The 23,305-nt window shown below is 37.1% G+C and overlaps 1 protein-coding gene across 5 annotated transcripts in view; it reads left to right on the plus strand.

Moving 5' to 3' along the window:
* Positions 1-2,482: 2,482 nt before the first annotated feature.
* Positions 2,483-23,305, plus strand: part of mapk10 (mitogen-activated protein kinase 10) — a 66,434-nt gene continuing 45,611 nt past the window's right edge. For 4 of the 5 annotated variants that reach the window (XM_053478060.1, XM_053478056.1, XM_053478059.1 and 1 more), the window contains exon 1: positions 2,483-2,777. Coding sequence is in view for 3 of the 5 variants with exons in the window: in XM_053478056.1 (XP_053334031.1) it covers positions 2,775-2,777 (3 nt within the window). In the remaining 2 variants the exon portion in view is untranslated. Of the gene's footprint in view, positions 2,778-5,263; positions 5,341-23,305 lie in introns of those variants that run through there. The other variant, XM_053478057.1, reaches the window with a different exon arrangement.

Genomic DNA, 23,305 nt, shown 5'->3' on the forward strand with positions numbered 1-23,305 from the left:
ATTGAAACTTTTGAAGCTTTTTCTCAGCTTCTTTACAATTTATTATAATTGAATAAAATAAAAATATATTTGTTATCAAAAATCTATGAGTATTTGTCCGGTCCTTCTTTCATTTCAACTGTAACTACAAATTATGAATTTATTATAATTAACATTATGACTTGTCATTGTTTATGACTGTGTTAGATAATTCTAACAATTTTATGTATTTAATACATTTTGGGTAAATATTTTTTACTATGAAATATATATGCCTTTTTAAAAAATAAACTTTATACACTAAACGTTATATTTGATGTTTATGGTTTTCGAGGTTCTCCAGGAACATGAACTGTTTTAACTTTGGGATTTTAAAATGAATTCCATTTTATCAATGGAATCAAATTAAAAATACAACCAAAAATTAATTTTTACTTTTACTAAAATTAAAAAAGGATACAATATTTACATTTAAAATTTTTATGTATTTCAATGGTTTTAAATGACAACCATTTAACATTTGTTTGTTGTTTTTTTCAAAAAATAAATGTAAAAATTATGCAAGTAAAAATCATTTTTAACTAATTAATTTTATGTGAATAATAAAGATAATGGTCTCTCTCTCTCTCTCTCTCTCTCTCACACACACACACATACAGTACACACACACACACACACACACACACACACACATAAACATATTGCTTAATATCTCTTATATGTTATAATTAACATCCAGGAAATTTAATAAATGGAGATGAAAAGGTGTGATAAATAATGAAGAGGAAAACTACAATAGAGTTATCATTAGCTGTGTAAGTGAATTCCACAGTGTTATTAAAAACAAAAAACCTTGACATCCATAACACACAGAGAACAAATAAAGAGTAACACAATTAAATATTAACCAAATATCACCATAGCAGCTTTATTACTTTATTACAGGTCTGTTGAGTGCTGATATCTGCACAAAAGAAGAAATAAAAATAATTTTCTCTAACAGCATGGCTGTAGTGCCGGCTGTATTTCGAACCAGGTTTATATTAACACTTTTGTTTAAAAACGCTATCGTTTCTATAGTAACATCTTGTACGAAGGAGGCTCCATATCATTTACTCAATAAATAGACAATTGTAATGGATGATATAGTGACCATTTTTATTTCTAAGGAGATGTGCTTGTAACATGTACAGTATGTTAGGAGTCTCCAGTGGCAGCACTGTAACATTCAGGAGTGAAGATGGTAAAGAATTTGTTTCCTGATATAAAATGTATTTTAGTTTGAGATAACATTTGTGTCGTTATTTGGTGTTAGCCTCGATACATATGATTGAATACTGAGTGATATGTTTAATAGTTATATATTGCAGTTTCGTTTGCAAAATGTGCCTAAACAATTGCAATGCAATTTTTTTTTATCAAACCAGGCAGACCAGAACAATGTTGTTCCATAATAATTGTAACTAGAAAAAATATTTTTTCTTTCTTATTTTTTCCATTTTTTATTAAATAGATTGACTAAACAATTTTTGCTTTTTTTAAAAAAAAAAAAATATATATATTTTTCATGACTTTGGTCTGTACAAAAGCAACCATATAAAAGAAGTAAAATATAGCAGTAGCTCAGCATATAAACGCCCGCCTCATGGATTATCACCTTAAGAACTAAAATCTTTCCAAGCTTTGTTTGTGTCAGTGTAAAGTCAAGAGTTTACCTTTTTGTGGGTTTTTTCTGCATTTTGTGCAAGATTTAGTAAAGACATACTGTAGCACCATGGTTCCCAAAAATGTTAGGAGGGTGGTAGCAAAAAGAAAAAAGAGCTGCTTTCCAAAAGGAATCGTAAATTAAGCTAATGTCAGGTTTAATGTCTATTTATTTTATAGTTTACTTTATTTACATGTCTTTTTTTAATGTTTTGATTGGTGTTATGCACAAAAATAATAATATAATGTTATTATTATTATTATGTAATGAAATGAGTAATATTAGTAATATATTTGGGTGGCTGGAACGGATCATCTGCATTTACATTATTTCCTATAAGAAAATGCGTTTCACAGTAAGAATTTCCACCTTTATCCGTAACGGATTAAATTTTTGTATACCGCCAGGGTTCTGTCGAGTTACGCTGTTTATTTGTCTATCACATCCCAAAGCGTTTTTACTCCTCTTACAATTATTAATCTTTGTTATTTATTAAAGACATATTGTATTGATTCATTTATAGTAGTTGGCTAAACTTAGTTTTAGAACATTTTTTATTATTATTATTTTTTTAATTTTATTTCACAGCTTTCCACTCCAACCCTTTCATCTAATGGAGTTGACCCTTTTCGACGTCCACATCACTTTTCGAGGTCGTTTTGTCCCTCATGGCTTCCCACACACTGATTCTGTCTGGCGTCACGCGCGGCTCCGTTCTGTTGCCACAGCAACGCCTGTTCCCTCCTCGTCTCCCCCCGTCCTTTCCCTTCCGATGGTACATCCAGCATCCTGCAGCACAATGGTCGCAAGAGGACAGCGGACTCTGTGATTCAGCATCGCCTTCCTCCGCCGCCTCTCTCTCTCTTTTTGTTCTTTCATCTTTGATTTTCATCAATCTGTCCATTTTTTTTTCCTGCATCATCGACGTGTTCATCCATGTAGCGCATTCGGGATGTTGTGAATAAGAGAGTGAGTGTGTGTGCGTGTGTGTGTGAGAGGGAGAGAGAGAGAGAGGGAGAGGAAAAGTGTGTGTAACATTAAGAGAGAGAGAGAGAGAGAGAGAGAGAGGACTGGGATCAGCTGGCGCGGAATGGTAGGTGGATATGATGCTGATGCTGGGGCTGATTCTGGTGCTGATGCTGGGGATGCAGGGTGGGGTGATGTGGTGTGATGTGATGCTGCTGCTGCTGCTTCTGCTCTATAGATGCTGATTGAAGGTTAAACATGGCTGCTGCTGCTGCTGCTCTTAGTGCCTTTGATTGCTTTAAACCAGAATTGTGGAACCAACCAACCGTGTGTTTTGATTATTTAATTTTTTTGTTGTTGCACGTATCGAACAGTACATCGTACTGTATGTTCTGATGTTTCTGGTACGATACTGTGCTATACTTTATATTCCTAAACATACTACTCTGTCAGTGTCATGACCCATATACAGATGCTGTGTGCGATTGAAAAAAACAACAACAAAAAAAACATAACGCTCCAACACACACGATGCAAATACTAAGATTTTAGAATTCATAAAATTCATTTGATTTAAATTCTTGTGAAGTATAGAAACATGTTGTTTATATCAGGACCTGATGCCATTGCATGACATTACACTAATCTGTCTCGGTGATTCTGCTGCATCTGGTGTACCGTATACCCTGCACCATGAGTGTGTGTTTTTTTTTTTCTCTCTTTCTCTGCGTCCGTTGTTTTCTTTTGGCCTAAAGATTTACACGAGAGGTCAAAGCACTTGGAGGATGCCATAAAGAAATCTGACAGTGGTCGACCTTTTCATAAATGTTCTAACGGCCTGTCTGTTTGGATTAATGCAGATAATGCTGAAGCTTGTTCCAAACACGGCTTCTGAGCAAAAGCATTTTCCTGAGAGATATGCTGGATGCTTTTATTCTCTTGGTTGATTACTATCTTTTGTCCATGCAATTCCATGGTGGAGCCTCCGCTGTTTACCACACGACACAATCTGTTATTAAGATTAAGCTCATTTCCTTGTGTTTTAAAGGTAGGATCTGTCATATCAGGTTGTGGTAAGCATCTGCGACTCAAAATTACTTAATTTTTTTTTTTGGGGGGGGGAAAGTTCCTCGTGTTCAGAATTGGGTTGTGCACTTTATTATACATGCTTTATTTTTATCTCTTAGATTTGATTTTTATATCTTTTATTTTTAAACAGGTGGTGCATTCCAAACTATTCACACATTGGCAGCCAACACCGAATCCTGTGTGGGAGGAGCGAATTATTTACAAAGTTTTTTTAAACATGTAACAAAACATATTTTTTAAAATATTGCATCGGGATATTTATTACATTGTGATACGCAATACAAATTGAATCAGCACCTGGGTATTGTGATCATATCATATGGCATGCTCCCTGGTGATTCCCATCCTTAGCAGATGACTAAGTTGATATTTTAAATGATAGATTTACACTTGATTAAAACCACCTTAATTTTTTCCCCCATTTTTATCTAGATTTCCTTTAAGAAATAGATGCAGACACAAGAATTTACACGTGCAACCAGATCACCACCGTCAAACACAAGCAATTGCCTTTAAATATCCAGGGAAAAAAAATCACGGAATAGAAAATACGGACTGCGAGAATGATCGAGAAGATGAAAGAGTGAAATAAATAAGAAATGCACTGTGCTTTGTCTATAAATATATACATCATTAAATATCTCTGATATTTAATGATATACACGACTTCTGGTAGCAAGCACAAGGATCTACAATTGTGAGTAACCAAGACACACCTCTAATTTTGGCAAATCTCGTGCAGCTCCCTAATTAGAGCTCAAGACCGTAGTTAAGCCTGGACTCTGAACGCTAATGTATTAAGTTTCGGTGTTAAATCCTCAGGTTGCACTGGGATTATGACCCCTTGTCTCTGACCTGTACATACCCCTGTGGGTTTTGGTATTTCAAAAGCTGGACATTATGAAACGTTAGATTTAGAATGGGATTTTTCTTTTTACTTTATTATCCATGCTCACTTTCTACTGTACCAGGGTAAAATTTCTCTCAGGCTTCTGTGTATATTTTCACAAAAATGACTCCAAGGCTACAACAAAGCTTGGACCTTTTAGAGATAAAAATAGGCGCATCAATGTGGAGAAATGGATAAAAATTAAAAATTTAATAAAAATGGTCAGGCAGATGGAAGGATAAATAAACGAATTGTGCATATAGAAGTCTTAAGAAGGACAGATGTAAACAGAGATGAATAGATGGATGGATGAATCAAAGACATTTCTAAATAAACCTGTCTGACATGGTATACTTCCATTCAGTGACTTTTATTTGGTCAAACAACCCCCCCCCCCTCCCTCCCTCCCTCCCTCTCTCACTGCAACTCTCTTTCTCTCTCTCTCTCTTTCTCTCTCTCTCTCTCAGTCGTTAGCATTCCTTTATTGTCCGAGTGTGTGATGGCAGTCGTTGCGAAGGATGTCTCAGTATGAATTATTTAAAGGCCTAACTGGGGGCTCCTTAATGCATGTGGCTCGAGCTTTTCCGCAAACACTCTCCCTCGTCAAACTGACCTCGCTCTCCAGGGACGGCCTCGTTTTCTCAGCTGAGCGCATAATGGACCTTCGCTTCCAACAGCAAGTCGGCAGTAAAAAATTCCTAAATTCCCTTTTGTAAGCATGAAGCTCATATAGATTGCTGAACAAATTCTTTAACCAGGATGTAGTGAGATGTGTTAAATTGTTCTGCAGAGCATTGTAGGTTTTACAATGACATTTTACTCTTCGTTGAAAGATATTTGTGTGTTTATGTCTGTTTTTTGGGGCCCAAGCACTATGACATCTAGACATGTCGTTATAGTGTGTGAAGGGCCATCTTGTTTGTTTTGTTTTCTAGAAAATGCTTCTTTGTTGGCACTGGGCAATGAATTTTTTCCATTTACTGTACATTTGTGAGGATTTGAGCATATGTGATTTCAGAATCAATAATTTATTATTTCTGGTGTTCTGACATTTTGTGCTGCCTTGTCAAAAAATGCTACTGTAGCTTGAACTGATAGCAGAGTCTATCAATTCATGCTACCCTAGCCAAAAATGTTATAGTAATTGCTAAAGGGGTAGACGTACTGTAACAGTCACTAAAGCATGTTGTGATACCTTATTATTACATACTTATTGGAGAAATTGGCAGTAGCGTATCCTGATGGACAAATATCCTTATTAAATAACGCTCCCAGTACATGATCAGCTAAATGAATGAAACAACCCCTAATCATGATGGTTTGCACAGAACTGTTAAGTAGCAAAAAATGATAGGTAGCATGGATTGTCAGAACATTGATCCTGACTTGTGCTAAGCAGTCTGTGCTGTGTTTTAGAAGTAACAGCAACGTGGGATATTTAATGCTAGCAAAACCACAAATCTTGCAGTTAGTTACACCAAGAGACAAAATAAAGACTTTTAGCCTACTATAAATAACAAGCAAGCATGTTAAATAAAATTAGACAGTGAATAAGATAAAGTGTTTTCATTTCTACTGTACCACAATAATGCTAACAAGTGATTATTGATTAAAAAACAAACATGTTATGCATGTCATCCATTTGATGTTGTAGGACGTATATAGGACAGTTCATTTTTAAAAGCAGCTTATCATGTTGCCGAGAAACATATTAAAGGAAAACCTAATGGCTGCTACAAAGCACTGACACTGGAGACTCCTTCCATGAATGTTAAATAAAAGTCTCCTTCCTTAGGCCTACAGTGATAGGCTGCTCATCTTCCATGCGGAAGACCAGGGTTCCTGCCAGTGCAGGGCATTCTTAGTGCCAGTCCCAAGCCTAGTAAGAGGGTTGTATCAGAAAGGGCATCTGGCATAGAACCTGTGCCAAGTTCTATGCGGATCAGATGGTCCGCTGTGGTGAAACCGTAACAGAAGCAGCCAAGAAGAACAACATGTGTAGTGTCTCTGTATAAGTTGTTACTATAGAAATACTAACGTGGATAAACGCGTAATATAAGCCTGTGATTTTATACAACAGATGCTATTATTACAAGAATATCATAAATTTTCATTTAAAATGTGTTGTACTTACAGTTAATACAGTTCATAATGGATGAATTCACAACACAGTCACAACTATCGCAAGAATATTTTTTAAGCTGGTGTGTATTGATCTGGTTTGACTAAGATCTTGGTCTTTTAGCAGGAAAGCTAATAATTACCTGAATAATTTCCTGATATATATATTGTATATATTCCTGGTTTTTTAGCTATGAGACATTTACTCTAATCTCTAATCATCATATCCCGTGAATTTGCTGTGATCTCTCTCTCAAACTGGCAAATCACATCAGTTTTGCATAGCCATTTATTCTAATTCATTAGTGTAATTTCACTTGTTTAAAAGTCTTTTTTTCTATTAATTTAACTACATACCTGAGCTAAATGTTGGTCTTCACAGTTTGCTTATAATTTTTTAGCTGTAATATTGTCTGCAACTGATTTCACTGAAGTGCTAGCTAAAGCGCTAATTAGCTGTTATTATCCGCTTATACATGTATGTTCATACAGTAGTTCTCAGTTGCCTAGCAACAATGCCGCCACTTGAACAGACACAATTTAATGATTATCAAGTGTCAAAGCACGCAGGTTCCACTTGGATTATGTACACTCATATTAACATGGTAAATAGATACAACGCTAACGGTCAAGCATGCCAGTTAGCTAGCTGGCTAACTAACAAAATAAGATATAGTTAGTTTAGATGTTGTTCATGAGCATTTGGAGGGTTCAAATGATTATACATTATACACTCGATGAGGAAAAATCAATGTGTAGTAGAATTCAGCGTAAATCAGTGTTAGAACTGAAGTTATTAGTGTTTTATTAGTAACTTACTACGCTTTCTCTCTTTGAGCAGACAGAAACTCAGAGAGATTGGCTTTTAATTAAAAATCGCAATTAAACAAATATGGATTAAAGTAGGAAGAAATAATTACAATGTCTCTGGATGTTGTTACATGTCCGAATATTAATGATGTTAAAATAGTAAAATATTTATAAGCTGTGTGACTGACTGTCGTTTATCGGAATGGTTCTATGTTTGAGACCTCATGGTTCATTAATGCGCTGCTGCAGCTCTACGTGGTGAAGTGGAACTATCTAGAATGTGAGAAAAATTGCTATCGGACAGCTCCTGGGTCCTAGGTTAAGTTTCACATGTCCTCCCTGTGTCTGTGTGGGTTTCCCTCGGATCCTCTGGTTTCCTCCAGAGCGAAAAAGACAGACCAAAAGTGATAGACATAGAGTGAAAAAGAGAGCGAGAGAAGGGGGGTTAGTTTGCTGTCAGTATGTCTTCTGTCAATGTGTGTGTGTGTGTATGTGTGGTTGTGAGCACGCAACATGGCGTGATTCTGGTTGCGCTGATTAGGATGAGTGAGATGGAGGGATGGAGAAAATAAAGATGAATGGAGACAGATATTGAGAGCAACTGAACAAGCAGCGTTGTGCAGAGATCTGTAAAATGATTCAAGGGAGTGCAGCATCAGCATGCTACTGTGTGTGTGTGTGTGTGTGTGTTAGGGGGAGGTTTGTGTACTTCATTTTAATTCACACAGCAAAAAGGAGAAATAGATTCTTACTTTGGTTGTGGGCGTGGCCTATTTGATTTTTAATAGATCTTTTCTTCTACAGCGACAAGGCTCATGTAGCTTGCAAGGAATAAAATTCTACCTCCCTGCAAATTATTTTTGCTTAAAATATTACAAAGCTTTACAAATCAAACTGAAAATAAAATTAGCTTGAGATACCACGTATGCTACTTACTGTACGGTGTTATCAGAAAACATCTTTCCTTTGTTGCCTAGCAACCAGCCAGTCGTAGTATTGATATTATTTTGTAAGAGAGGCGACTGCAAAGTAAAACAACACCAAAAACAATTGCTAAGCGCTCAAGCGTTCACCCCAATTCCCCCAATTGTATTGATTTACCAGGCAGAGGTTTTAATAAATCTCAAGGAAAAGATTCCGTACACAGATGTGTTAGCAAGAACGGCTAAACCGCAACTCGGAACATTTTTGTCCCTCTGATGATAACGAGCTGTTTTGACTCACTTAATGAGGGAAGATCGTTCCAGTGGGATCATGTCTAACCTTTACTGCGTCAAACTTTCTATTTCCCTATGTTGGAGTGTTTGTGTTGTGTCTGTGGTTGTTGAGAGAGAGAGAGAGAGCGAGACAGACCGAGGTCACAGGGATAATTGATTTCACTCGTTTACAGACCATCACTCAAACAGACTCTACTTGAGTGTATTAAATTTATACTAAAGCACTACAACTTAGCTTTAAGCTTTAACATATTAGCTTTTTAACTGCCAGCATAACTGTGTTCACAGCCTTATTAGCTACGAACCGTCTAGCTAGTATAAACTATTGATTCGTATTGTTGTTTTTTTGTAATTCGTGTCATTTGTTTTGTAATTTGAATTTTTTTTTTCAAATTAAAACAACATCTGTTAAAATTCTTTAACATAAAGGGTACATAAGGATGATGTGGTATGAGATGCAGCATGCAAGCTAACCTAGTTACTGTATCACTCTGTGACAGTCACAGTTATGTATGTAGCTAGTCAACTACTAGCTTTTTTTTTCTTTTTTTTTAAAATAAGGACATTATTATCAGTTAACTAGCCAGCCAACTATATGTAAAGATGGCGTTAGTAGCACTAACGCCATCAAGCCAGCTGGCTATTTAAGTCATTATTAGCAGTTCACTAGCCAGCTAACAATTTGAAATTCTTGCATTATTAATCAACTAGCCACCTAGATAATAAAAAATGGCATTATTACCAGTTAACTATCCAGCTGTCTTAAAATTAATGCTGTTATTAGAAGTTAATTAGACAGCTACCTTTTTTGGAAACCATGCTGCTATGAGCAGTTAACTAACAGTGACAATTTATTTGTCTTTACCAGTTAAATAGCTAACTAGATATTTCAAATGAATAAATTTTTAGCAGTTATCTAGCAGTTAAAATGTAAGTATTAAGTATTAGCAGTTAAATAGCCAGCTACTGTAGTGATGTGAACATAAGTATGTTTTTAGCAGTTACCCTGCCAGATAGCTAATGTATTTGGAATAACACTGTTATTAGCAATTAGCTAGCATTGAAATGAAAAAAGGAAAAATGAGCAATTAACTAGAAATATAGCTACTTGGAAATAATGCTAATAACACAGCTAACATTTTGAAAACCATGCTGCAATATTAGCAGTTATCTTCCCAACTAGATATCTGTAAATAAGTGTTTATTTATCAGCTAACTGGTGAAAAATAAAGAGAATATTACCAGTTAACTAGCCGGCTAGGGTTTTTGTTAGTCAAATACTATAATACATAGCTAGGTATTTGGGAATAATATTATGATATTAGCAGTTACATAGCCACTATTCAGAATTCGGCTTTTGTGTAAAAATATACAGAAGCCCATGTGTGTTTAATATAGAGGTGAGCAGAGAAGTGTATTAGCAATCAGGAGCACCGGTGTGAAGTACTGACAAAAGATAGAGAGGGGGAAGAGGGGAGAGAGAGAGGGAGGGGGGAGGGGGGGGCAGAGGATAAAATGAAGAATTATTGCCTCTTTGCAGCAGCATGGACCAAAAAACGCTGAAAGATAAAGATAGATGGAGAGAGAGAGAGAGAGAGAGAGAGAGATTCACTACCATACAGTGATGTGAACATATTCTACACTTTAAGTGATGAACAGAAAATACAGTAAACCACAGATGCACACATTCACATACAGAGAGAGAGAGAGAGAGGGAGAGGGAGAAATGAGCATGACTCACTCCAGATGAAGTGTGCGCATGCACACACACACATACACACACACACACACACACACACACACACACACACACACATATACTGAGTATAAAATGGAGTACACTCTAAATCTACAGAGTGAAAATTAAGGGTCAGTTAAAATAGCCAGGGCCTTGTGGGATAGTGTTCTCAAAAAATCTCTCTCTCTCTCTCTCTCTTCTTTATTCCCCACATTATTAAAGGAACAGTCTAATCTCTACCTACAGACTTCACATGTCTAAAAACCTGTTGGTAGCTCTTTACCTGTTAAAAAGCACTGGCGCTGGAGATTCCTTTCATAAGAGTTTCATAAAATTTCCTTTAATCTAAACGCTGTATATGGAGCATCCGCCATACCGGGTTCTGTGAATGAGACGTTACCATAGAAACCATGACGAGCACTTTTATATAAACCTGTGAATTTGTTGTGGAGCTAAAACTACTTTGAGAGCTGCTGATATACAGAATGCATCGATCCGAGTTCAAGAACGCTGTTATAATTAGTGTTTAATATTTGATATGAGCTTGACATGGCACTTAGATTCCTTATATTAATGAGTATTTATTAAAACAGAATGCATTTAAAATGTCCATTCCTTTATCCTGTAAGAAGGGGAAAGTGGTAGATGATAATCCCGCATTTAAATTCACCCTCACACACACCCTCACACACATACACTCGCATCCCCCTGAGAGGACAGGTGCAGAGCTGATGAAGGCTCCTCATTGGCCGCTCGGGTTCTTCCCCCCTCTCAGAGAGAGTCGCGTCGTGATTGGCTGAGCCCTGCGAGAGGCGAGCCACGTTGTTGCCACAGTGCGTAGAGGAAGTCTGATATTAACCGAGAGCCTGTGGGCGGCCCGGATTGACATTTGCTTTGTGCGCTGAAAAGATGCTGTCTGTGTGAAGGAGTGTGTTCGGCTCTCTGCTCCTATTCTCCTGCGGATGTGGAGGAGGTCGAATGCAGCGAGTTGGATTAAGTGTAGGCTTCTATAGGTACTCTAAAAACACTAATAAGTGATGCTTAATTCATCCACTTTCTGCTTTGTGAGAAATAAAGAATAAATGAACCATAAACTTTTTGTTTTAAATTAGAAAGGTTGTTTGCTTCTTCTTTTTTTTTTTGGTTTGAAGTTTTTGGATCTTAATGCACGGTTTAAATCCTCATTCCCATTCAGTTCTGCTACACAGCTGTCCATCCGTCTGCTTGTTCATCCAGCAGTCTGTCTGTCTGTCTATCTGTATATCACTGTCACACCAATGGAGGGTTTCATAGGTCATGTGTGGTGTGATATCAATAATTAAAGAACATCCCTAGGTGCTGTATTCAGAGTTGAGTTTAGCACACATTTAAATTCCAGAGATCATGTATGTAACTACAGGCTCATTCATAAAGGGCGGAGTTTGAGAAAAATATAGGCGTGTCTCTATCGGTTAGTTTAGAGCAAGGGATACATAGAATGTTTTTAGAGGTTAATATTAAAATATATAAATATGATATTATTTTATTGAATAAAATACCTCTAATAAAATTTTAGAAAAAGTTTTTTTTAGGAGACACATAATTAATTAATCATTTCATTAATCTGAGATGTATCTTAATTTCTACGAATAAAATGATTAATTCGATGAGCTGTAAATGTCGGAAATGCACACGTGTTCAGTTTATTCTTTAAACCGTGGTCACTTTTGTCTTTATAGGAAAGTATGTTGAATTACCAAAAACATTTATATTATGTCAATTTCACAAGTTCATTTAGCAGCTTGTGGTTTCATTAAGTGAAATTATTGTTAAATCATACATAAATGACGTTCTAGATCAAGTGCTATTTTATCAGTGACAACAGTGATTAATGCAATAAATACAAAATGAATATAATGTAAGCAAAGATGTAGAAATTTAGATTCATATAAACGCTCGCCATCTTCTAATTCGTATATAATCTTTAGTTTATCATTTATTAATTGTCTCTTGCTTTAATGTTACATCAGATTTTTTTAAACAAAGAAAAAAAAAAAACACCCTGGTCCTGACACCCTGGTCTTGAGCACTTCTGGTCAAGAATTATTCAGCAGTCTTAGGCCTTGTTCACACGGGCGTTAAAATCGAGTGTTTTTTTTGCGTTCGTAGCGTCCGATGAGCGCGGATCAAGCGGCGAGTGTTTTCTACACATAGGAGTCAATGAGAGTGTTCACACGGGCTTTGGTGACGTGCGTTTGTCCGGCTGCGCGTTTATACGGCATTAAAAAAACGTTGCATGCAGCTTTTTCTTGGCGTTCAAAACCCAACAAACGCAAGAAAACCGCTTCTAGTTCGTTTTCTGCGCGTTCATTTTACGCTTCGGAGGACCGGATATATCCCATGATCCTACATGCTATACATAGGGAAGTGCGGAAAAGGGCAAAATAAAAAAATTCATTGTTGAAAAACTTACGCGGAAATTTTCATTTCTTTATAAACCACAAAAAAAGACTTCCTTTAATCCGACGTTGTGCAGTCAGAGAGTGAACCCGGTAGCAGCGGGCTTTCATATCCAGTTCCCGACACACTGCCCCCACAGGTTAACACACAAACTACAATTTGGGCTGCAGGCTGACGTTAGACAGAGACAAACGAACGCCGGTGTAGAAGTCAATCAAGTGCCACCACAAAATGCAACATAAACATCTAGGATGTTCAGAGCACGTTCGTTTATCCAAAAACTTAACGCCCGTGTGAACAAGGCCTTAGTCCTTAAGCAGGCGCTTAAACCATTTATCGAACATAAGTAACTTTAACAATGTTATATATATTGTTTGTTAAATATACACCGATCGATCGGCCAGTGATTTTCAGCTTGACCTTCCATTCAGCCTACAGATGTTTTCAATTCTGCGCAGGCTCTCGAGTGGCCCGACAGAAAAGCATTGGCTCCATCACCTGGAGATCATAAGTTCGTAGAGTTATCTATAGCCTGGAGCTTAGCGAGCAGATTGGCCGTGTCTCATGTAGGAGGGGAGGATACTTCCGCTCTCGCGTCAATCGTAGAGACTCAGTAGCCAATCACGGGTGTCTGCGAACACATCCTTAAATCAATCTCCTTAGCTGTGCCCCCTAACTGTGTGTGAGCAGCTAGCATCACATGTGATAGCCTTTCGCCCTTCCCACGTTGGTAGCTTTCACTATCAGTTGGATTTTATTTTCACTGTAGCCTTGGGTAGTTTTTAAAGAAAATGTAATCTACAAGTCCTTGTTTTATTATGAACTTACAATTCCTTTTCCATTAAAGAAAAGTGTTGGTTTTAATTTCAGATAAGATACATACAGTTATAGAATCAGATGGTCAGACTTCAAAAAAATTGGAAATCGGCAAGAAAATTGCAGTCTGTGCATCTCTAGTGAACGCTTGTGCTGAACATGCTTTCCACACACACACACACACACACACATACACGCACACCACACTCTGTCTTTGCTCTTCCACACCTGTCTACAGTAATGATTTATAATGGCACTCTCCGGTGTCTCCCAGAGCACAACGACTTCCCTCCTGAGTCGAGATCTCCTGCCTACACCTCAGTGATTTTGTTCTTCACCACTGCTTTGCCATACTGTAATGTCTATATCACATCCTTCCATACAAAAACACTGAACTGAACTGAAAATCCTAGCGTGTGTCCAATTGGATAGATGAATTTGTGTGCAGTGATACCATTAGAGGCTTAATAAAAGCGCTGAAACAGTTGTGGGCAGGCTGATAACCAACCCCTGGTTCAAACCCACAATCCTAATCCAGCTCACAGTTCAGGATTATAATCAGAGGGAGGTGATGGAAAGGAAATCGCATCATGCGCTTTTTTGTGTCGTACAGTGGTATCTCTGCATACAAATTTAATCTGTTCTTAAGGTAAAATTTCGTATTGTGAAGCGCACTGTCCCATAGAAAATAATGTTAATGCAGATAATCCGTTCCAGCCACCCAAAAATATTACCATTATTACCAACTTCAAACACTATTATCATATTTTTGCATATAAAAACAATCAAAATGTTTAAAAAAAGACATGTAAATGAAGTATAATATAAAATAAATAGACATTAAACTAAACTAAAATTATGATACCTTTTGGCAACTGAAAGTGATTCTGTTTCCTCTTGATACCGTCCCTGATAAAAAAGTCCCATGGTGCTTTTTTTTTTAACCGCTCCTGGACGTACGCTCAACTTGAGCCAGTGTACTGTTCGGCTCTGTCCGGTCGCTAGTATATGGAAAATTCTTTGTATACCGAGGCATTTCTTGCGAAATTTCAGTTCTTAAGTTGAGAATTCATAAAGCAAGGCGTTCGTATGCCAAGGTACAACTGTACTTACCTAAATTATTACTCTTTTTTTCTTTTAAATTTCATAGAGAACCTCTTTCTGTTTATTATCATTAAAAGAATTAACAGAATTATGCAGTATGCTAAGTAATGTGTTAGTTCAGGTTTGTGTAAACGAATGCTAGTGCTACGTAATGTATCGATATGTACTGACATAATTATTAAAATGTAAAAGCTACAATTTAGCGATGTAATCTACGTCTTTTGAGTCCATGTCTTCTAAAACTAAGAAAAAAAGGGAAACTTGTCATAAGTTAAGGATTACCAATAGTGATTGGTAAAAAGTTATCTTGTTAATACGTATAGCATATTTTTCCAACCACTAGCATTACTACTGATATTGTTAAATATGTTAACATAACAACTAGCATGCTAAAAGCAAGCTTTATACCAGAACACTCCTTCAGAATGGTAAAAAAGCATCCTAACCCGTTTGATGTTACCCGAGTTTGGCTAACGTAAATAATTAATTAAGTAACAGTTCAGTTATAATCGATCTGTTCCAATGCCGGAGAGAACCGACCACGGGTCTGTGGAGCGCCAGTTTATCAAGCAGACGCCATTGATTTATCGGTTGATGAATGTGCTTGTGCATTCTGTTTGTTGTGTTTTCTGCAGCTGTGCTCTGTTTCTGAAGGTGCTTTCAGTTGTTTATTTTTTTTCTTCGTAGATTGCATTCATACCTCCATCTCAGGACGTTTAATTAAGAAACATGGGCGCAGAAAAGATCCGTTAAGTGCGGAGCGTAGACTATGATCGACGACAGCGGAGAGAAATAAAACGTAGAGAAAGCGTAGGTCGAGAAAAAACAGTCATGCAACATGTGCATGCAAAATGTATTTTATTGTTTATCTATATATTCATATCCAACTATAGTTTATAGTTAATTTAGAATTGTTAGATATAAGCGATGATTTTGTATGTTTTTGTACTAAACTTTTTTAAATGATTAGCATAAATATTTATCCGTTTCTTGTTTTCTGCTCACACTTTTTAGTAATTTCCACAAAGTTTGGAAATTTATTTATTTATTTATTTATTTATTTATTCTTTTTTTGTAATTTCTCAAAGATAGGTTTGGTTGTCTTAAGTTTCAGACCCTGGTCTGTCTGTTTTCATGATTGTTATGATTTCGGCTTGGACTAAAACAATTGATCTTGACTCTGAAATCTGGAAATGGCTGAATAAAACTAAAAAACATTAAAAAGAAAAAAAAAAATACTATGGGGAATTTCAGATTCTAAATTGAGGTCACAAAATAATACCTCATACACACAATTTACTTTGATCATACTCTAAATTTTTACATTTTGTGTCGAGTGTTTATAAAATCATAAAAAGTATATATATATATATATATATATATATATATATATATATATAAGGTTTTGAATTTGTGCCCTTTTTTAAAGTTAACACACCCTAATTCTTTTTAGTTTTTTTTTCAATATTGTTAGACAAGATGTAATTAGTTTTCTAGCTATTCTAGATCCCTCGTATAGTCCTGACCACACTCACTCCAAGCCATTTTCACATGTTTGGCAAATTAAAGGAGTTCCTGGGAGGTCAGAGTTTCCGTCCAATCATGGCATTCGTGTACTGAGAAAACTTCCCGCCTTGATGGTATCCAAGCCGAATGGTATCCGAATAGGTAAGAAGTGGCGTCTTGTAGATCGCAGGAATGAACTGTATAACTAAAAACAAAGATTTATGCCATAGAGGGCACATTTTACACTCAAATAAAATATAAACGGAAATAAATGATGGTAATGGTACATAATGAAGTACATTACTCAATTCATTGCACTGAAATGGACATAATATTAATGTAAAATCTATACAAGGCCAGAATAATTTGTTAAGTGATTGAGTGCTATAATAAAAAATATATAGATTGTTTGATTTTAATTATTAGTTTATTAGAAATGTCATTGTAGACAATGATTTTGGTCTTGTGTATATTGATATATATATATTTTTTTTTTTACTACATTAAGTTTTAAATGTCCTAACTTTTAACCTTAAAATATCATCATTTATTGTTATAAAAAAAAAAAAAAGATTTCATGAAAATTTATGTATTTTTCATTGTACGGTATAATGAGACAGTTGGAATAAATGTTTATAGGATAGATAATAGACAGATTATCCATTAGCCATTTTGTTTAGCCATTTGTCAGACATTTTTAATATTTATAGCTCTGCTATATTACTCTGACATTTACAAGTCAGGGTGTTGCACATGACATTTCATGATAATATTAAATGAAAAAAAAAAATCAGATAATCATGTCCCATACTGTATATATAAACGGTAATATATGTATATTAGAAAGACATTCTTTTTTATGGCTCGAGTCTATTTGGGTATGTTTACCTCTCAGTGAGGAAAGCAAGGACGAGGGGGGAGGGGACGGAGAAGAAGGGGTATGCGCAGACAAACCCAACCCCCCCCCCCCCCACCACCATCACCACCACCCCACCCCATACTCTGACCTACAGCCATAATAAGCTCCAAATAATGAGCGGAGCGCTGTCAGAAATGTCAAGCGCACAGGGTTTATGGAGGTGGATGCCGTGTGCGGATTTTTCCTGGAAGGTTTCCTGGATTTTTTATCTTTCTTTCTTTCGTTATTTATTTATCTATTTATTTTTTTACCAGTGGTTTTCTACTGTAACGGGACCTGACCGTGTCACAATAATGTCACTATATAGGAATATTTCGTCTCTTTACCTTAATTTTTATTATAGAAATTAAATCCAGAAATGTTTCTATGTTTAAAGCATTCAGGAAAAAACAAACAAACAAAAACGTTCCCGCTTGGATAGCAATGCTAGCTTGTTTGCAGGGAGAATGGTGGTGGACACTACGATACGTTAAGACTAGTAGGCATGGATGTAGTAAGGAGTCTCCAGTGTCAGTGTCACAGATCTGTGTTTTTCTGACATCTTCAGCACAGACAGAGAGCGTATAAACAAAGTTTGTCAGTGGTGCGGACATGGCTGCTGCAGTGTAAGTGAGATTGCAAGAGTAAAAGGATTTCTAAGCGGATAAAAAGTATGATTTTCTTAATAAATGGGAGAATAAACAAAAACAGGCGTATGTTATCGGAGGCGGCGCATAAGTGTCCTTTTTTTGGCCCAGACTTGTACACCACAGCCCTGCTGACCTTAGGATTGTGTGTTTGTGTGTGTGTGTGTGTGTGTGGAGCAGGGGGTTGGGTTGGATGTTCCCACCCCTTCAAGCTGTCACTGCTGTTCTCCATTAATGATCCTCCCTCCATACTGCACCTGCCACGGGCCTGGTCTCGTATATTACTTTGTTGTGTGTGCAACTTGGTGTGTTTATGATCAGGGAGACATCAGTAAACCAGACACACACACACACACACACACACACACATGGAGAAATAGGGCAGATGGCAGGAGGTCCCCTGTGGTGGCCTCCCCGATTTTCATTGACGCACACACAAGCAAGGGTTTCAATCGGATAAACATAAAGTGCTTTTTATAAAGGCTGCATGAACACTCGTAACATCTTATAATGCATTCGTGGCGTGTATAATGAAAATGGATTACATGTTATAGCCATGTTTACTATTGTTAACCCAATAAATCATCAAGTAATCATTATAACACATCGCAGTTTCTTTAATATAAGTTTAATTTCACATGGTGTGATTACTTGTGCGCCTTTTACGCTCGTCTCTCGTCACACTCTGCAGTCTTATCTGAATTCCACACTGGCCTGAATGATATAGTGTGTGTGTGTGTGTGTGTGAGGTGTGTGTGAGATGTACAAGGCCTTGACTTCGAGGATATTTCCTATTACGATTTGTGAAGACAAAGGATTAAAGATGAGAGAAATGAAGCTGCTGCTTGACTATAAGAGATCAGCATTAATCAAGCCGGCTTTCAGTAACAGGGATGGATTGTGTCTCGTAGCTGGAGTGAAACCAATTTCGCAGAAATTATTTTCCCTTTTTTGGAAATCCTGAATTTTATCGATTTCTGACTTAAGAAATAAAAATCGTTACAGCTTTTGTCGCTCGTTCTAAAGAAAGCCCGATTGGGGAGATGACTCGCGTGTGCACTCGCGGGGGGTTCGCCATCTCTCATTCTGAAAAAATCGCTCATTTATTTTTGTCCTTACGCTTCCTTATCTCTCTCCGTCCGCCCGCTCGCTCTCGCCTTTATCTCTCTGACCCTCAGCCTTTCACACCCCCATCCCGGCCTTGTTTGTTCTGCTCTCGGCATCACACGAAGGCGTAGTGGAAGCGTTTTCTTTGATGAAAAAAAGAAATGTTATGATCGAAAACAAATAATTGAACACCACCTTAAATTAAAGGAACGGTTTAGTGAAAAATCAATGTGTTCGACGTAGCTAACAAAGAAGTCGCGCTAAATCTGTTCTTCCAGTACGCGCCCGGTTATTCCGACTCCTGACTGGCCAGAAGGTGTTGATAAATTGTTACTTTGTTTAATGAGATATGGTTTATATCAATTTACTCATTATCGTTTCTATAGTAACAGTGTAGTGTTTTATGTCACAAACACACAGGTGTTTTCACATTGTGGACTTTGTGGTCACGGATCCGAGAACACCCCACCCGTACCTGGACATGGAAGTGGCTCGCTGTTTAGTCTCTAACAAAATCTCTAAATCTAAATCTTTTCCCTAAAACATCGATAATATTCAGAATAGTGCGAATGATGACGTCCTTCTACACTCCGTCTCTTTGGGTTTAGGTCGTGTATGCGAGTGTGCTCAGGTACAGAACAGTATTTTTAATGTGAAAGCTGGCAAACGCGCGAGAGCGGAGCGGCAATCATTCGCGCCCGGGTAAGATACGAATCAATGAAAGCAACCTAAAAAAAATTTTCAGCTAAAATAACGAGACAAAAAACATTGTTACAATAGAGTTAAACATCGAATCAGATTTTATTTGTATAACACTTTAACAATGGGAATTGTAGCAAAGCAGCTTTATTCAATCAAAGGAAAACTTTCCCAGTAGCACCTTTACCTCCTTTACCTAGAAGCATTCTGCTCAAAAGTCAAAAAGGTTGGAAAGACATCATTTCCAGACAACAAGCTAGACAAATGAATCTTGATTTGCCGATTTAAAATCATTTGCTAAAGACATCCCTGAAGTCTGAGTTGATGAAATGTTTTGTTTAGTTTTTTCCCCCCAATTATTTCAATTATGTTACAGCTTTTATTCAAATGCAGCATGATATCCCAAGATAGCATTATTATTCAAATCACACCAAACATGACTCGGCTGATCGACTACATCTGGAGTACGAGAGAAATTCCCTGAACATTTTTTTTCCCACATATTTATTAAAATCTTTTTTCTCGCCAATGATTGAGCTTTTAGGGTAGAAGGCATTGCGACAACAAAGAGGTTTTAGCACAGACATCATTATCATTTCCCCATTTGCCCGTCGTTTCATGCCACATTACCTCACCTAGTTTTCCGCGCCCCTCATTTACATATTCATGTAATTATTCCCTCTGGGACGAGTTGATTAATAAGCAGCGCAGAGATCAGTAGGGTTTCTGTGCAGACTCTTACAGCAGGATGAAACTGATTGATATCCCGTCTGTCTGAAGGCCCAGATGAGTTGTGAGAATTTATAGAGGCGTATGAGGCACGGAAGATTGGCTCTCCAAATACGGAAGAAACGTTTACGTTGCAGATTTGTAATTAAAACCGAAGAGGTGCACGTGGCACAGGAAGGAGCTTTCGCATGCATTATTTGCAACTAACATGTCTGGCTAATAAATCTGCGAAAGAAAATATTTATAGACTTTTTTCAACATTAATTCAAATAATTGCACATCATTTTTATCACCAAGTGGCCCAGGTTTGATTATGACTATGTACGTTAGTGCAACACCATGACAACAATGGGCCAGTGTCAGCATCTAGTAACCAGTGACATCGAAGTGGGGTTATGTCTCTCTGTTTTGGTAAAACCACAAATGTCTTTGTAAGTCGACCCAGCCCAAATTTTGTTAACTCACCTGCATCAATTTAACAGTTTTAAAACCAATCAATCGGGGTCCCAATCTGGCAACACTGACTGCAACTGCAAAATAAACCAAACCACCATACACACCCTGTCCATTCATGCTATCACAAAAAGGTGAGAGAAAGCCCTTGAGCCCTTGTTTTTGTCGGCTTTTTCTTCTATTTTGTGCAAGATTTAGTAAAGACATAGCACCATGGGTACTGAGAACGTTAGCAAGGACAGTCGCCATCACCCTTGGCCTGCTCATCAGGGACAACCTCATTATTATCTAGACACATTTTTCTCACACCTACACACTTCCATAAATTTTCTTTTCATTTTTGTGAAGCTGCTTTGAGACAATGACCATTGTTAAAAGCGCTATATAAATAAAATTGAATTGAAGTCGTTGCCAAGAGGAATCATAAGTTAAGGTTAAGTGAGGTTTAATGTATATTTATTTCATATTATACTCCATTTACATGTCTTTTCTAAATGTTTTGATTGTTTTTATATTCACAAATATGATTATAGTGTTGGAAATTCGTAATATTGGTACTATGTTTGGGTGTCTGGAACAGATTATCTGCATTTACATGATTTCCTATGGGACAATGTGTTTCACAATACAAGGTTTCACCTTAAGAACTCATCTAGGGAACAGATTAAATTCGTATTCCGAGGGTACCGTTACATACAGTATGTTTAAAATTGTCATTATTATCAAATGTAAAAATATCAACAAACTACAACTTCAATTTCTGTCAGAGGATTTACAGAGAAACAAGTTATGCGTGTTTTTATTGCGAAGCCTTTTTTTTTTTGGTCTGTTTTTGTTTTCTGCGGCTGAGTTTTTTTTTTTTTATTTAACCAAAACATCTGAAGTCTTACTGAGCGATGAATTAGTTTATCCAAACCCTGAAACGCCGCATCCGCCGAAAGTCAAATCCTGACTGGAGATTAATTCTGCTTGAGAAACCTCTTGGCGTTCTCTCCCCCCCCCACCCCCTCATCTGTTTTTTTTTCCTAGTCATGTCTGGGTAATCGTATTATATATTAGACAGCGAGGGCGCCTGATGAAAGCTAATGCCCTGCTGCAGCAGGAAGCGGTGTGTATTCTGTGATAGAGTCTGTCAACACTTCAGCACAGAACAAATAACACATCTCAGCTTTGCTCCTGGGAGAGTGAGCACGCTGTCTGTATAAGACGTCTGTTTTAGCGCTGTGGCAGGCGCTCACGGAAACGTAACTCTCAAAACGTCGCATGTATGCGTCTGAGACGCCGAAGGTGACGTGACGCTAATCTGGTAGCTGTGAGCTTGGGTTACTAGCGTGCCGCGTCCAGGTGACGGACATTCTCCATCTGTTTGGTCCTGAGTGACGGATCACTGGACGTCACCTGAGCATCAGCACTCAGTGAAATGAACTTCTCATGTGTCTCAGCACACCATATCAAAGATGATCCTGACATCTCTAGAGACTACTCTGGGATACTACACACACTCTCATCCACACACACACTGCAGGGGAGGGGGCTAACTCAGACAGAAGTGTATATACTCCTCCTCTCATCCACTTCCTTCCCTTTTATCTTTGTCCTTGTTCGAGTCCTTGGAAATGGCACTTCCTTTACTCTCCATGATTTCTCCATTTATCTCAAACCGGCACATGGTCACAATCCGTGTGTCAGGTTTATCAGATGTCAGCACGGTACACTGATCCGGCAGGTCGTCCCTGACCTTCCCATGATCCTCTGCCTGAACCGCACACAGCTGGGAATAGATAGATAGATAGATAGATAGATAGATAGAAAACATTTTTCTTGATTCTCAGTGTCTCAAAAACACTGTATCTATTTTTTTAGCCAGGTAGTGTATATAATACAATTATTAAACATTATTGATTTGGTGGAGACAGTTATGGAGTCTCCAGTGTCCGCACATTTAATATTTTTAGTTATCTACTGTAAGACCATAAGCGAGGGGAAGTCTTGTCATTTATAAAACGTTTTTGTTGTAATGTTTTGTTTGTTGTACGTTTGATTTTTTTTTTTCCCAAAAAAGAAGTTTTCTTTTTGAGAAGTTCCCTTTTTGGATTTTTAGTAACAAGCCATGGCAAGCCAGTTTCATGTAGAAACTGGTAACAACATGTTTATAAAGTATACATTTAAATTCTAATTTCAAATTCTAATTTATTTATTTATTAAATGTATTTATTTCATTATATTTTATACAAATATAAAACTAATTGTTTCCTTAACATTAATTAAATTTCATGTTTTTTTCATACATGTCCATTGCTTTTCCAGATTATTACTCTTAGTCAGACATTCCTGCATTTAAATCTATTTAAAGGTTTTGTGAAGTCAGAATCTCTTCTACTACCGTACTGTAC

Source organism: Clarias gariepinus, chromosome 19 (assembly GCF_024256425.1).
Source record: "Clarias gariepinus isolate MV-2021 ecotype Netherlands chromosome 19, CGAR_prim_01v2, whole genome shotgun sequence".
Classification (NCBI taxonomy): Eukaryota; Metazoa; Chordata; class Actinopteri; order Siluriformes; family Clariidae; genus Clarias; species Clarias gariepinus.